We start from the raw sequence: 14,448 nt of genomic DNA on the forward strand, positions 1-14,448 counted from the left end.
TTTCCATAGCTGATAGAAACGGTGATCCTGTTCTTCCCAAAGACATTCTGTGGGCTTAAGTGCCAGTTTCTATCGCCAGCCCTTTAACTTGTCATTACTGATATCGCAATTAACAGCAGCTAGAATCTTTAGGTGACTTATTTGTGCATGGGTTTCTCATGGATTTTCTCATTTTCTCTTAAAACCAGAAGGGGATCCTCTTCCCCACTTCAGAGATGGAGAGCCAGGGCAGGATGTGCGCACTTTACAGGGTGACATAGAGCCACTGCAGGGCAGAGCTCAAGGAGAGCAACTCCAGGCCACCCTGCCTTCCTCCTCCCCAGATGTGGGAGCACTGCCTCCCAGCGGCAGGTCTGGCTCTGTCACCTCCCTAGGGACCTCTGGGCCCACTCTGCTCCATTGGCCTTGCTGGGTGAGATCCTCAGGTTGGTCTGCTTCCAGGGCCTGGCCCATGGTCACCCCTGCACCCTGCTTGATATCTCCACAGCCCTGCCTGTGGCAACCCCAAGTGGTCCCCGTGGCAGGCAGGCCAGGCCTAGCTGGATCACCTGTCTTGGATGCCTCTGGGCTGAAAGCACCTTCCGGAAGACAGTCTGTCTTGGTTCTGGAGCTCCTCTTTGAAATGTCCAGTCTGTGTCGCCATGTCCATTTGACCCCGTGGTGGCTCTCTGGCTATGCAGAGATTGTATTCATTGGTGTTCAAGACAGGGTCATCTGTGGTGTTGCAAATGACAGGATTTCATCCTTTTATGGCTAAATAGTACCCTCTTATATATACACCACATTTTCTTTATCCACTTACTCATTGTTGGACATTTAGGCTGATCTCAAATCTTGGCTACCGTGAATACTACAGCAATAAATATGCAAATACAAATATGTCTTCAACATACTGATTTCCTTTCCTTTGACTATATGCCCAGGAGTGGGATTGCTAGATCATGTGGTAGTTCTATTTTTAATTTTTTTGAAGACCCTCCATATAGTTTCCATAATGGCCACACTAACACGCATTCCCGCCAACAGTGTGTGAGGCTTCCCTGGTCCCCACAGCCTCACCAGCACTTATTATCTTTTTTTAAAATATATTTTTTTAGTTATAGATGGACACATGACCTTTATTTTATTTATTCATTTTTAAATGGTGCTAAGGGTTGAACCCAGTGCCCCACACATGCTAGGCAAGTGCTCTACGGCTGAGCCACAGCCCCAACCCCACTTATTATCTTTTGTCTTTTGATTGTGGCCATCCTAACCGGAGTCAGGTGGTCTCTCATAGTGGTTTTTGATGTGCAGTTCTGGAGGTTAGTGATGATGACCATTTTTCCATAGTTGCTATCAGTCACGTATCTCCTTCTGAGGACCTTAACGTCACGGGGGACATCATGTTAAGTGAAACAGCAGACCCAGACAGACAAGGACCATAGGATCTCACTCTTATGTGGAGTCCACATGGAAGTAGAGTAAAATGGCGACCCCCAGAGCTGGACAAGGGGTGGGGAGCACCCAGTCAGTGGGTACAAAGTTATAAGTAGATACAAGGATCAAGTTCTCGAGTTGTGTTACACTTAACGATAAGTTATATATTATATGTTACAAAAGAGCTAGAAGTTTTGAGTGCTCTTACCACAAAGAAATAGTAAGCCTATGAGGTGATGGATATGCTCATTTCCTGATTTGATCATTATGCAATGTTCACACGAATCAAAACATGACACTGTACCCATAAATATGCACGATTATCATGTAGAGATTTCTAAAGATTAAAAAATGCATTATGTTTACAAAAGGAACTCCAAGGCAGCCAGGAAGAAAGGATGAGGTCATTGTTGCCCCCTGAACAGGGCTGAGTGACCACAGCCTGAAGGAAAAGGGTAAGACGGTCAGGTGTGGCACATGCTCCAGGCACCAGGGCCCACGCTGGACATCAGCCACACTTCAGGAATGAGGGACATGGGGATTCTCCGTGTTTAAGTGGCTTGCTCAAAGTCACAGAGCGATTCTGTTGGAGAAAAGTGAAATCGGGCTGACTCTGAGGTGGGAAGCCCACCCATCCTGGGCGGCAGTGGGTGGGTAGAGAGGGGCTGCCTGAGTCGGCTCCAGGAGACAGTGCCCAGGGCCCTCTGTGTCCCCTGAGCCCGACTCTGTGGCCAGGCCACGCAGCCCTGCTGGGAGTGGTGCCTCCTGACATGTCGGCAGAGGATAACCATGGTCTGGCCGCTCCGCCCGCAGAACTGGATGGAGATAAGATGAGGTCTTGCTTTTTCAGAACTTGGCAGCAGCCAGGGTGGGTGAGGGAGCCACAGGGCACGGGCTGTCATCTCTGCCCCAGTGGATTTTCCCTTTAGTCAAGAGTTCCTGCACACACAGCAGTTTGGGCTTTCATTTTGGTCACGAGGACAGAATTAGATCTTCAACTCCACTTCCTAAGTGCTGTTACCCTGGATTGCCCGCCCACTGAGATGTTTGTGGGAGTGAATGCCGAGCAGTCTCAGGGGCTCAGGTAAGGCTTGGACCCGGCTGTTTCCCTCCCTCTCCCCTCCCCTCCTCTTCCCTTCTTCATTTCCCATACATTTATTGAACACCTACTATGACTCAGGAACGGGGGCCAGTGGGTTAGCCATCATGGATGGGTGAAGACCATCACGCCTAACCCTGTCCATCAAAGCAGAGAGCCTTTTTTTGAGTGTCTGCTATGCAGCAGGTTTGGTGAACTTAAGTTCATTTAGAACAACCCCTGTCCTTAGAGGCTGGTGACTGTCACTCCTCTCTTCAGAACCTCGGTTCATTCCCAGAGTGGGATGGGAATGCAGCCCCATCCCACTTGGGATGAAAAGCCACATTGCCCCTGTCTCCCTGAGGCACCTCCGTCCCTTCTCTGGCTCTGTGCCCCTTGCACCAGCTCTACCCGCCACCGTGGCCTCGTGTCTGTTCTGTGCTCTTCCTGCTGCCCAGGGGCCTTGCCGGAGGTATCCCTCATGGTCCCCTCACTTCCTGCTAATCAAAGTTCAAATAGCATCTCTCCAAGGAGGTCCCCTGTGATCCCCTAAAATACCGAAGCCTGCCCCCGCCCCACTCCACCATGACCCTCCCTCACTGTTCCCTGGTTATTTACTTTTCTCCATGGCAGTGACAAGCGAGTGGTGGCTTTCTGTTCATTAATTCCCCTGCCTGTGGTTTGTCCTTGCTTGCCAACACGCACGTCCCCTACCCTACAGAAGTGGCATGCAAAAAGGGGCTCTGCTCACGGGGGTCCCTGTTGTCCCGCACCCTGCACATCACACAGAGGGCACAGTCGGCCCTTGGGTGAATACACTTAGCAGCCGCGTCACAGAGCTTGGAAGTCGAGGCGTCTAGAAACAGCTGTCCCATTCGCTCACCAGAGTCCTCGACATCCATGGGACAGTTTTCCCAAAATCGATCCCTGGGTTCCACACCATGGCCACCCAGGTCGTAGCTTGCATCTTTACAGAAATTAACAGATCGATTCTAAAATCTGCATGGAAATGCAACATCTGGGATGGCCAGGGCAATCTGGGACGAGAACAGCACTGAGAGGCTCGTCCTACATTGATACCAGGAATTGCCACAGAACTACAGGAATCAATGTGCTACTGGGATACAGCAGACACAGGGTATCGCGGTGTCGGGAAACAAGAATTTTGTGTAAATAGCAGGTTGGTTGTATTTTCTAATGAAATGCTCATTATGTTTCTAGGCGATGTGCCTCCAAGGCTGGGGAACAGGTCCAATTATTAATCTGACCAAAGTCCAATAATGACATATTGAAGCCTAAGAGCACAGGGGAAGACAGTGTACTTGGATTAATAACTGGATCTACTGCTTTAAATTTAGAGGTTCTTCCCCTGGAAAAAGCATACCTGGAGAGTTGAAGAAAGATGCATTGTACATACAATGTGTTACCGCGACTCATGTACCAGTTAATGATAAGTGGATTTCTGCCTTAGGCCAACAGCCATGTGACAGGTGACACCGGTACCAGGATGTGAGGAGGAAGGCACTGCCCCTTGGGGGGTCTTCCACCCAAATCCCGTATGCCCAGTTCAAGCAGGAGAGACAGACCAATTGAAGGACATCCTACAAAAACCTCTCAAGCCAGGCACAGTGGTGCACACCTGTAATCCCAGAGGCTCAGGAGGCTGAGACAAGAGGATCTCAAGTTCAAAGCCAGCCTCAGCAACTTAGCAAGGTCCTAAGCAACTCAGTGAGACCCTGTCTCTAAATAAAATACAAAATAGTGCTGGGAGTGTTGCTCAGTGGTTAAACACCCCTGGGTTCAATCCTCAGTAACAAAAAAAAAAACCTTCTCAAAATGGCCAAGGTCTTCAAAACCAAGGATTTACCTGAGAGACTAGCTGAGAAGAACCTGGGAGATGTGCAAGGAAGTACAATGGGTGGCGGCCAATGAATGGGCCCTGGAACAGAGATGGGGCAGATGTCAACACCGAGAAGATCCAGAGAAAGCGTGGAATCTGCTTAATAATCCTGTCAGCGGTGGTTCCGCGCATGATGCTGTTTCAATGAACGGCACCAACATAAGATGTTCACAGAAGGGGAGCGCAGCGCTCCGACACGGAGTTCCCTGCTGTCTGAGGGGGAGGGGGAGGATGGGAGTAGGAGGATGACTGAGGGTACGTGTTCCCTTGCACCCCTTCCTGGTTGTGTTCCTCTATCCAAGGCTGTCCCCTTCCAGATTGGGGAAACCCTCTTGTCCCCCAGTTCTGCTGTTACCAACCCCAAGGGACAAGGCTTCCTTCTTGGTCTCCCGCTCCTCACCCACAGCATGGCAGGTAAGGTCTCCTCCCAGCATCCTACCTGCACCGTCTGTCTCCCTTGGAATCCTGGTTCCTAAGCCTCACACGGCTCAATCCATGCAGTGATCGGGAGCCAAGACCCCACGGCCGCCTTCCTGCTTCCCTCTGGACGTTAACAACATCAACAGGTGTTTTCTCAGCTCCAAAGAGAATCTCTTCTGCCTCCGTTAGAGCTCATTTTCTATGCTCTGGCACTCTGTGCTCATAAAAAAAAATAGCTGTTCAAAAATTTTTCTCATTGGAAAATCTTTCTACAGCTGAGAACAGTTGTTATGGGTTTGGTCCGTTGGAGAGTGCTCGCCGGGCATGTGCGAGGCCCTAGGGTCCACCCCCAGCACTGCAAAAACAAAATCTAAAACAAACTTCCCTGTTGTTCCTTTATTAATCCGAAACGTCTCTGTTAGTCCTTTAACCCGACCTCTCTCTGAGACCCTTCCTACTTTGTCTTTGGCTTCTCTCCAGCTCCTGCATCTCAGAAAGGAAGAGAGTGGCTCAAAAATACGATAGGACAGGAAAAGGGAGGGACGGGGAATGACATGGACCAACTCTCCTGTGTACATCTATAAAGCACTGATTTTTTGAAAACCTGTAGGTAAACTGAAGAAGACCAGTAGGTAGAGGAAGGGGAACAGAGGGACAGAGGAGGGGAGAGGCAGGGGAGCTCTTGGGACTGAATTGGAACAAACCGTATTCTGTGCTTGTAGACTTCCACCAAAAGGAACCCCAATATTAAGTATAAATATAACTCACGAATAAAACAAAGCAAAAAAAAACCCCAAAACAATCCAATAAGGGGGTCGTGTGCGTGTGTTCATAAGAGCAGCAATCATGACCGCCGCGAGAGGGAAGCACCCCTGGTGCACATTCACAGACATCGGATGGGAAAACTCTAGCCTGTCGTGTTATTCGGCCTTGGAAAGGAGAAATTTCAACATGGACAAGCCTTGAGAAGGTTATGCCAAGTGAAGTCGGTGGTCATCAAAGGACAAGCCCTATGATTCCGTGTGTTCGTTTGAGTTTTGCAACACGAAGAGTCCTGGAGGTGGAGGAGGAGATGGAGGCCCGCTTCGTGCCCTAAACTGCGCACACAGATGGTTAAGGAGGTTGATTTTATCGGGTCTATTTCACCACGATGTTTCAAATAAAAAAGAAATGTATGGGGAAGACTTAGAGGACAACAGAGGTGACGACCCGTAAGGACATCAGCAGGAATGTCTGCGCCAGGTGCTGCTGGAGAGCTCAGATGCCTGGTCTGCACAGGGGAGCCATTCATGGGCCTAGTCAAGGGAGAGGAATCGGGGCAGGGACATGGGAGGGGCAGGGAAGCAGAGGAAGTGGGTGTGGACCGTCCAAGCTCTGTGGATTCAGGAAATGTTTAAGGCTAAACATAAGTCAGAGAAGATGAGGTTGATAAGGGAGCGCTATTAGTCATTTTTAGTGTTTGGTTTATGACCAAGCCACCCCACTCGCCCAAACAGGACCCCAACACCTCGGGCAGTCCATGTCCCTGTGAGCATGCTCCGTCCAGGGGCTGCTGGTGCAGGACACGGATGATGTAGCTCTGTGGGGTCCTCACTCCTGCTCTGGCCATTTGGGGTTGGGAGCAGAGGCCTAGGGCAGGGCATCCTCAGATGAATCGACACCAGGTTTTTAAGGTCGTAAAGCTTGGAGCAGATTCCATCTGGAAGACATTAAGCACAGGCCTGTTTGCAGATGTGTCAACCCCACGTTAATTGTGATACAAACCTCAACGCTGAATGCATTTTTTTTTTTTTTACCGTCTGTCCCTAAATGCACCCGCTGTTTACGGAATGGGGCGTCTCTGTAAACAGGGGCCATGACTTCAGAATCCCTCGCGTCCTCGCTTTGGCTCAAATCCGCGCATTTCGGTAACCAAGATCACCAAACTAAATGATCTCAGGGAAAGCGCCATTAAAACTCTCATCCAACACTCAATTTCTAGAGAAATTGCTGGTGCATTTGCAATGTGTGGGTTTCAGCGGTCTGACTTCAGAGGCTCGGGGCTGAGAGCAAAGCCTGGTGGGTAGGGGTGATTCAGCGTCTCTGTGGTCCCCACCCCTACCTCAGTCACTCAGCTCCTGCCACCCTCTGCCTGCAGTCCCCAGCAGGATCTGGTCTCCAGAGCCCCTAGGACTTGGTGTGCTGGCTGGAGGGGGACCCCTGCCCCAGGCAGGTGGGGCTCTGGGAAGTGTGTGAATGAAAGGAGGGATCAGGGCCTTACCCTGGAAGTGGAATAATCCAAGGCCTACATGGGGCAGAAGAGGAAAGCAGGTCACTGGGCCCGAGAGGCATCAGGCTAGTGGCCTGGGGCAGGAGAGGCCCTGCAATGAGGTAGGTCCTGCTGACTTCACGCTGCAAGAACATTCCTGGGTTGTCTCTCAAGAGCTCGCATCTGTGAGCCTTCTCAGTCTGAGGGAAGGTCCCATAGGGCAGAGTGAGGTCTTGGGGACCAAGCCTTTTGAAAAGATAATGATCTGTGCCTTCTCTCCTGAACCTATGGTGGACTTTTCCAGAAGCTGATAGCTGATGACTTCGTCACTGTGATGTCTGATGACGTGTGAGAGATGTCTCTCAGTGTAAACCCACATGCACAAGAGCTTCGGGAGTCCTCAGTAACTTTCGAGAGCACAGAGGGGGGTTAGACCAAAAAGTCTGAGAGCTGTGGGGGCTGAGGCATAGAATGAGACAAGGCCAACGTGTGACCCACCAGAAAGACCTGGAAGAAAGATCTAGAAGCAGACGGTGATCACCTGGGTTTTGTTTTGTTTTGCAGGAAAAACTGCATAGAAAATCTAATGGATGAAGATGAGAAAGATAGAGCCAAGAGGTAAGTAAGTGGGGCTGACCCTCCCTGGGGGTCCTGCCCTCCGTGGGCCTCCATCTGTCTGACTCTCTTTTAACCAAAGACGTGTCTACCCTCCTGGATAAATGGCTGTGCCCTCTGAAGTGATTTCAGAGCAGGTCCCCCCGTTTGGCTCCTCACCCGTTCAGCTGCTCACTGTCTGGCACTTGTCAGCTGGTCTGACTCCCGCGTGCCCGTGTGTCACCCCCATCGCCGAGGTCCTCTTTTGGGAGGCCTCTGGTTACTGCTTTCCCAGGACAGACACTGCTTGGGAAGGCAGGCAGATTGGAGCTGGGCCGTCCTGGGTTCAAGTCCTGGCTCCATTCCTGGGACCTCTAGGCCTTGGCTAATAACAGCCTCGCCATTACCCCTCATTACTGAATGTCCAGGGGGCACCCAGCCCTGCTGCGCGCTGCCATCTGCTAACTGGAGTGGCACTGTGGTTGGAGTCAATGAGAAAGACCGGCTTGGCGTCTGCCATCCTGGAGCCCTTATAACCCTGTGTTGATTTCTTCTTGAAACCTGTATTGACTGCCTACTAAATATCAGGTCTGGTCACCATACGGACGTTTGGAAGGTCAAGAATGGCTGAGCGCCATCAACTTCACACAGAGTGCCCCGGTAGCTTCCTGCCCACCAGGAATGATGGGGTGAATGGGGTGATCGGGAGGTTCCAGCAGACTGCTAAGGTGCAGGATGGTGGGCACAGCAATGGAAACACAGACGCCCTCTCTTGGGAAGGTCGGCAACTCAGTCCTGTGGACCAACCTCTCAGGCCTTTCTGTTCTGAGTCATTTGTTCTGTCTTCTAGGGCAGTCCCCTGTGAGCCTGCGTAGCTGAGGGGTGTGCCCATTTCCCTTCACGGAACCCATCCCTTGGTTGCTTGCAGTGGTCACCCAATTTGATGGCTCCAGAGTGAGTCTTTATCCATGTCACCTGGGAAGGCAGCCACGAGAACCACACATCCTGGCCACCCCCGCACGCACCTGCTAGATCTGACTCTGCCAGGCGCAGGAGGGTCTAGATTATTTTAAAATTCCTCCAGTATTTCCTTTTTTAAAATCAGGGATCAGAGGCGTTGGTCGGCAGGGTGGATGGAACGCTGTTGGCATGGGATGAGGACGAGGCAGGTGGAAGGCCAGCCCTACTGACTCATCTCTACTTTTATCTTATTTTACTCTTATTTCTTATTTTCCATCTGTTTGAAAATTCCTGCAATAAAAATTCAAAATAAACGATGATGCAAATAACTCCACAGCTTATTCTGAAGCACAGGCCCAGGGCTCCCCATAGCTGAGCTGTGCAGGCTCTGCATCATTGCAAGGGTTGCAAAATCCATGGGGACACCAACAAATAGACTAAACCAGAACAGACCAGCCCGCACTTGTGTGTGCTCGCCGTATCCTCCGGGCAGGCTGGACTCCAGTTCTTTCCTCTGGGTGCTTTGTCCTTGGGTTTCCTGCAGTGGTAGCCATGGGTAGAGGGCTGGAGACACAACCTGGGCTCATGAATCCCAACCAACCCCTTCATGAGTCAAGACTCTGTTTTCTCACCTGCAGCAGGAAGTCTGTCCTGATTTCCTCAGGGATTCTTTGGGGAATTAGCCATGAAGAACAGTAAGCAGCTCTTTGTGAATATTGATCCCTACATAGATGTGAAAGTGCACACCGTTCACAATAATACACTCTCAGGGTAACAGTAGTGGTCAGCATTCATGAGGACTTCCTGTGTCCATCACAGACCCACCGTCTGACCTGTCCCTCTCTATGCATGATCTTATCACACCTCTTGGAGGTGTGCGTTGATGGTATTCCCATTTTACAGATGAGGACAATAAGGCTTTAAAAGGTGGAGTAAATTTTCCGAGGTCAGAAGGCTCTATCAGCGACTGGCAGGAACCGAAGATGACCTGCATTCTGATGTGATGTGGAGTCCCTGGAAATTCTGCATTTGCCATTATCACCTTGAGTCTCTCCTTTGCAACTTCCCTGGCCTCCTCCCAGCCTGTCCACGGCACTGCTTACCTCTAAACCAGGGAGAGAAAGGACATATGCTTAGGCTCCGCCATCCTCAGAAATCAGCATGCACAGACGTGCAAAAAAGAAAAAAGAAAGCAAGAAATCTTGCCTATAAGTTCCTAGAAATAATCCAATTGTAGGCAGGGTCTGCTGTATTTGGATCTGGAGTGTCCCCAAAAGCCCACATGCTAATGGATTGGTGGCCAGCCTGTGGTGCTATTGGGAGACAGTGGAGCATTTAGGTGGGGCCTGGAGGGAGGAAGTGAGGTCACTAGGGGAATACCCTGAAGGGCATGTTGGTCCCCTAGCCCTTTCTTCTGTCTGTCTTTGCTTCCCAGATGCCATCAGGTAAACAGCCCTCCTGTGCCTTGTCCTGCTACAGTGATACATTGTCCCATCACAAGCCCAAACTACAGTTGCAAGTGACCATGGACTGAAACATGAGCCAAAATAAACCTTTCCTCCTTTTATGTTGATTAACCTCAGGTATTTGTCACAGCAATGAAAACTGACTAACACACACAGTTTCTTTTCATTCATTCCCAACTCCTTTCACTTTGGGCATTGGGCATATCCTCTGTATCAGTCAGTTTTTCTGTTGCTAAAACAAAATACCTGAGGCTTGGTGGCTTTAAAAAGAAAAAAAGTTTATTTAGCTCATAGTTCTAGTATGGTTTAGGAGCTTCAAGGCCATGGCACTGACATGAGCTGGGCTCTGCTGAGGATCTCATAGCTGATGGCATCACAGTAGAAGAGAGAGAGAGAGAGAGAGAGAGAGGGGGGGGGGAGGAGAGAAATATCACATCATAAGCCAGGAAGCCAGAAAATGAGAGATGATAGTCTTTTCATCTCTGAGTATGCCCACCCCCCCCCTTAAAGGTCCTGCTATATCTTCATATCCCTTACCAGAGACCAAGCTTCCAACTGGGGAACCCTTGGGGGACAAACCTCATCCAAAGTACTGCTGCCCCACCACCCCTGCTTGGAAACCAGGTTTGGAGAGACTGCTGAGCCTCCCTCCCCTTGTCCTGGGGTGGGGACACGCATTTAGGATGTTTGCTGATACCCAGGTCTCTCTGCCAAGGTCCCAGTACCCTTCGTCACACTTGGGAAAAACAGAACAAACCAACCCAGGATTAGATCCCCTTCGAAGCCTCTAGTTGTCGGGTTTTACAGCAGCCACCTGGAGGCCCTGGCATGAATTATTCTCGCTCACACGATATTCTTGATGATGTTAGAAAATTTAGCTGGAGATCAAAACCTTCTCAGTCTACAGAAAACGTGCCCCGTGTGAGGTGCGCCTCGGCTTTGGGGAATTCCTGGCTCGCGTGCATGTTGTTTGATCCTGTATCTGAACCAGGCCGTGGCTCCACTTTCTTGCATGAATTTCTGTGTGCATCCAGTAGGTACTGATGGAGTGCCTTGTGTGTGTTCAGATCTCTGTGTTATTTTCTTTAGGTAAGTTGTGAAAATAGGATCCTTGTTCTCAAGAAGGAAAAAGTTTGAGAGCTGTTCAGAATCCCTGGGTGATGAAGTTCACAGCTCCCCAATTTGAGCTCTGGCTGAGGGCACGTCTTTCTAATTCTGATGTGATGTAGTAGTGTGTGTGTGTGTGTGTGTGTGTGTGTGTGTGTGTGTGTGTTCCAGGAAGTGGTGTGGTGTCGCACACTGTGCACCTGCTTAGGATCAGACAAACTTGGCCTTGATTCCTGCCACTGTTGCTCATCATGGAATCTCTCAGCCTCGGTTTCTCTTTTCATAAAATAGGCGTGATGACGGTTGCAGTTTCCTCCTAGGGCCATTGAGGGATCGAGTCTGGCCGTGTAGGAGCACCTGCACACGGCGCTGCTAGGAACAGCTTAACCCCCCTGAGCACTCAGGTGCCTGGAGCACTTCACGGAGTAACTCTCCAGTCTTTATCCCCCGCCCCCCATAGTCGATCACTAGTCCCATGCACAGTTGAGAAGCCCGAGGCCCAGGGATCACGCGGCCAGTCAGTGTCGGGCAGAGGTTCTACAGTCTGGGTTCCTCTGACATGGGGGAAAGGAGGCTGATCCTTTTCCTTCAGCGGGTTCACCAGGGGTAGGAACAGTAAGCGCTGATAGAAATCCTTGCTTTCCAAAGAAACCAGGTGTCTGTAAGTTGGCAATATCATAAAATATAGCTTATCCCATTTCTTTTTTATTGATTGATTTTTTAAATACTTATTTTTTTAGTTGGACACAATATCTTTATTTATTTATCTTTATGTGGTGCTGAGGATCGAACCCAGGGCCTCGCATGTGCTAGGCGAGCGCTCTACCACTGAGCCACAACCCCCAGCCCCTTTTTCCTTTTCTTGATGCAAATGAACACCTCTCCGCGAAGAAGAAACAGCTCCTGGCTTCCTTTCTCCTTCTACCAGTTCTGAAGGAATACGCCATCTTCTCTCCAGTTGACTAGAAAGTTCTCTTTCCGTATCCCTGTGCCTTTGGTTGAGGGAGGAGGGTGATTCCTTTTGTTCCTGAGAATCAAGAGACTTGGGAAGGATTAGCTGATTCTTGGGGTTCTCAGTACAGGGAATGCTGGTTCTGAAACACAAGCTAATCCCTCTCTCATTCTTTGATCCTAATCCTGTCTCAACACTGATAAAAAGGTTCAGGCAAGAGGGAGGAGTCAAAACATAAAAAAATCTTTGTACAAAAGCAGATGTGTCCAGAGGGACAGCTTTTGCCATTTGCAAACAGATTATTTCTTCTAGTCCCCACAGGAGAAGAAGAGGGAGATAGGGAGGTCTGTGGATGTGGACCAGCCACTGAGCCCATCCTGTGTGCACTTAACAAAGTCCTGTGGTAAGCCAGTAGAAGCTACAGAGGGGGACACGTCGTAGCATTATCCTGTCCTCAGAGAGCTTTCAGATCTTGGGCCAGGTGCTGTGGGCGCTTACCTGGAATCCCAGCAGCCTCGGAGGCTGAGGCAGGAGGATCGAAAGTTCAAGGTCAGCCTCAGCAACTTAGTGAGGCCCTGAGCAACTTAGCAAGACCTTGTCTCAAAATAAAAAATAAATATGGCTGGGGATGTGGCTCAGTGGTTAAGCGCCCCTGGCTTCAATCCCTAGTACCCGCCCCGCCCCTGAGCCAGTGTACACAGAGAAAGTAATATGGTGAAGAGGAAAGACTGATCTCATTTCGTTTCTATCTTGTCTTAGGATATAAATTCTGTAGGGCTGAAAGGAAAGGGCTGTCCGTGAAAGCTGCAGACGACGGGGTGGGTTTCAGGTCTGGGCACGAGGGCCCCACAGACAGGCACGGGGCCTTGTGCAGTATACATTAATATGCTCCCAGGTTGTGCTACATTGTGCTATTTTGCTGGAATTTTCTTTCCTAGGCTTAAGATGGAATTTTCTGTACGTCTTCATAAAAACTCCTGCATGGGGTGGGGGTGGGGGGTGAGGAATGGCAGTCAATTCTTTGAGGCTTCCTCCTCGTTGGTTTTGATGGCGATTAAGGCAGCAGCAGGCATCACCAGAACAGGGGAGGTAACAGGACACTCGATTTATTTATATTACCCTGTAATTTCCAGATGAGTGATTCTGTTCTCAAAACAAAGGGATAAGTAGAACTGTGCTTGCAGGCAGAATGCTAATTCTTCCCGTGGCCCAGTAAACAGCAGTATGGAAAAAGTGTCTCCCTTTTGCTGGGGTGTTTGCCTTTTACCCTGTTGGGGTCCATTGGTGGCTAAGAAATGTTGTCAGGGGAGAAATCCATGTCTGGCAGGCTTAGGAACTTGCTCATGTCTTAGCTCAGGGAGGGTGGGAGCTTGTCTGGGAGCATTCGGAGGCAGAGGGCCATTTACTAAAAACCCGTTCAATAATTTCAATACATTGAAAATGGATGAAGGATGGTCAGAAGGCCGCCATCTTGGAAATGCTGCCTTTCTTTAGAAAAAGGCAAAGGTTCCTCTCAGGATTTGGGTGATGGGTTCCTGAGGCTCGTGCTCCAGTTACATGCTGCCAGTGTAACCGTTAACTAAGAATCACTATGAAATTAGGCCAGCTTCCCATTGGGACCCAGATATTTTCTGATAAAGGTGGTTAAGAGTAAAGATGTTCCCATTACATCTCGGGAGCAAAGAACAGCCTCAGAGGCTCTCAGTCACCCCAAAACATGCTGCCAAGCCTCTGCAGGGGAAATACAGTGTTCCCCGAGTCCTCCTTGAGATGAGGGTGGCACCAGCCTGACCCATCCTGCCCTCCATGTGGAGACTTTTCTTCCAAACACCTACATGACATCTTCTTGCACCCAACTAATGTAGGGCTTTGAGCTCAGTGCTGTCCCCAAGCTCCGGTGCCTCCACCTGTGGGATGCTGCCTGAGTTATAGAAATGAGTATGGGTGTTGTCCCTGGGGCCCTGGCTGGGCGTGGAAGGGGCCCACACTGACCTTTAGTGGATCTGGCTTAAGTTTGGAGTTGCTCAAAATGTGTTCTGGGGAATGCCAACCCCAGGCCATACCCGCTTCTTTTGGAGGGTTTCAGGGCTCCTTAGCACAGGTAAAGATACTAAGACAGAAATTAGCAAATAAATGAAGATCTGTTCAATTTTATGCAACCCTGCCATTAAGAATTATCTGGAGGGAAAAAATAGTGATAACACAATCACCTACTTGGGGGTTCTTGGGGGTCTGGGATTTTGGTTAATACGAGTCCACCACGGTCCTGTTCCTTTCTGCATGTAATTCTGCACGCTTTCCCTT

General features: G+C 49.8%; 1 protein-coding gene across 2 annotated transcripts in view; it reads left to right on the top strand.

The window, feature by feature from the left end:
• NPAS2 (neuronal PAS domain protein 2) overlaps positions 1 to 14,448 on the top strand; it is a 156,036-nt gene that overhangs the window by 67,647 nt on the left and 73,941 nt on the right. For both annotated transcript variants that reach the window (XM_081264274.1, XM_081264273.1), the window contains exon 2: positions 7,630 to 7,683. In XM_081264274.1, the coding sequence (XP_081120400.1) occupies positions 7,652 to 7,683 (32 nt within the window). In that variant the 5' untranslated portion in view covers positions 7,630 to 7,651. The remainder of the gene's footprint in view (positions 1 to 7,629; positions 7,684 to 14,448) is intronic.

Source organism: Spermophilus citellus (assembly GCF_964194105.1).
Source record: "Spermophilus citellus genome assembly, chromosome: 13".
Classification (NCBI taxonomy): Eukaryota; Metazoa; Chordata; class Mammalia; order Rodentia; family Sciuridae; genus Spermophilus; species Spermophilus citellus.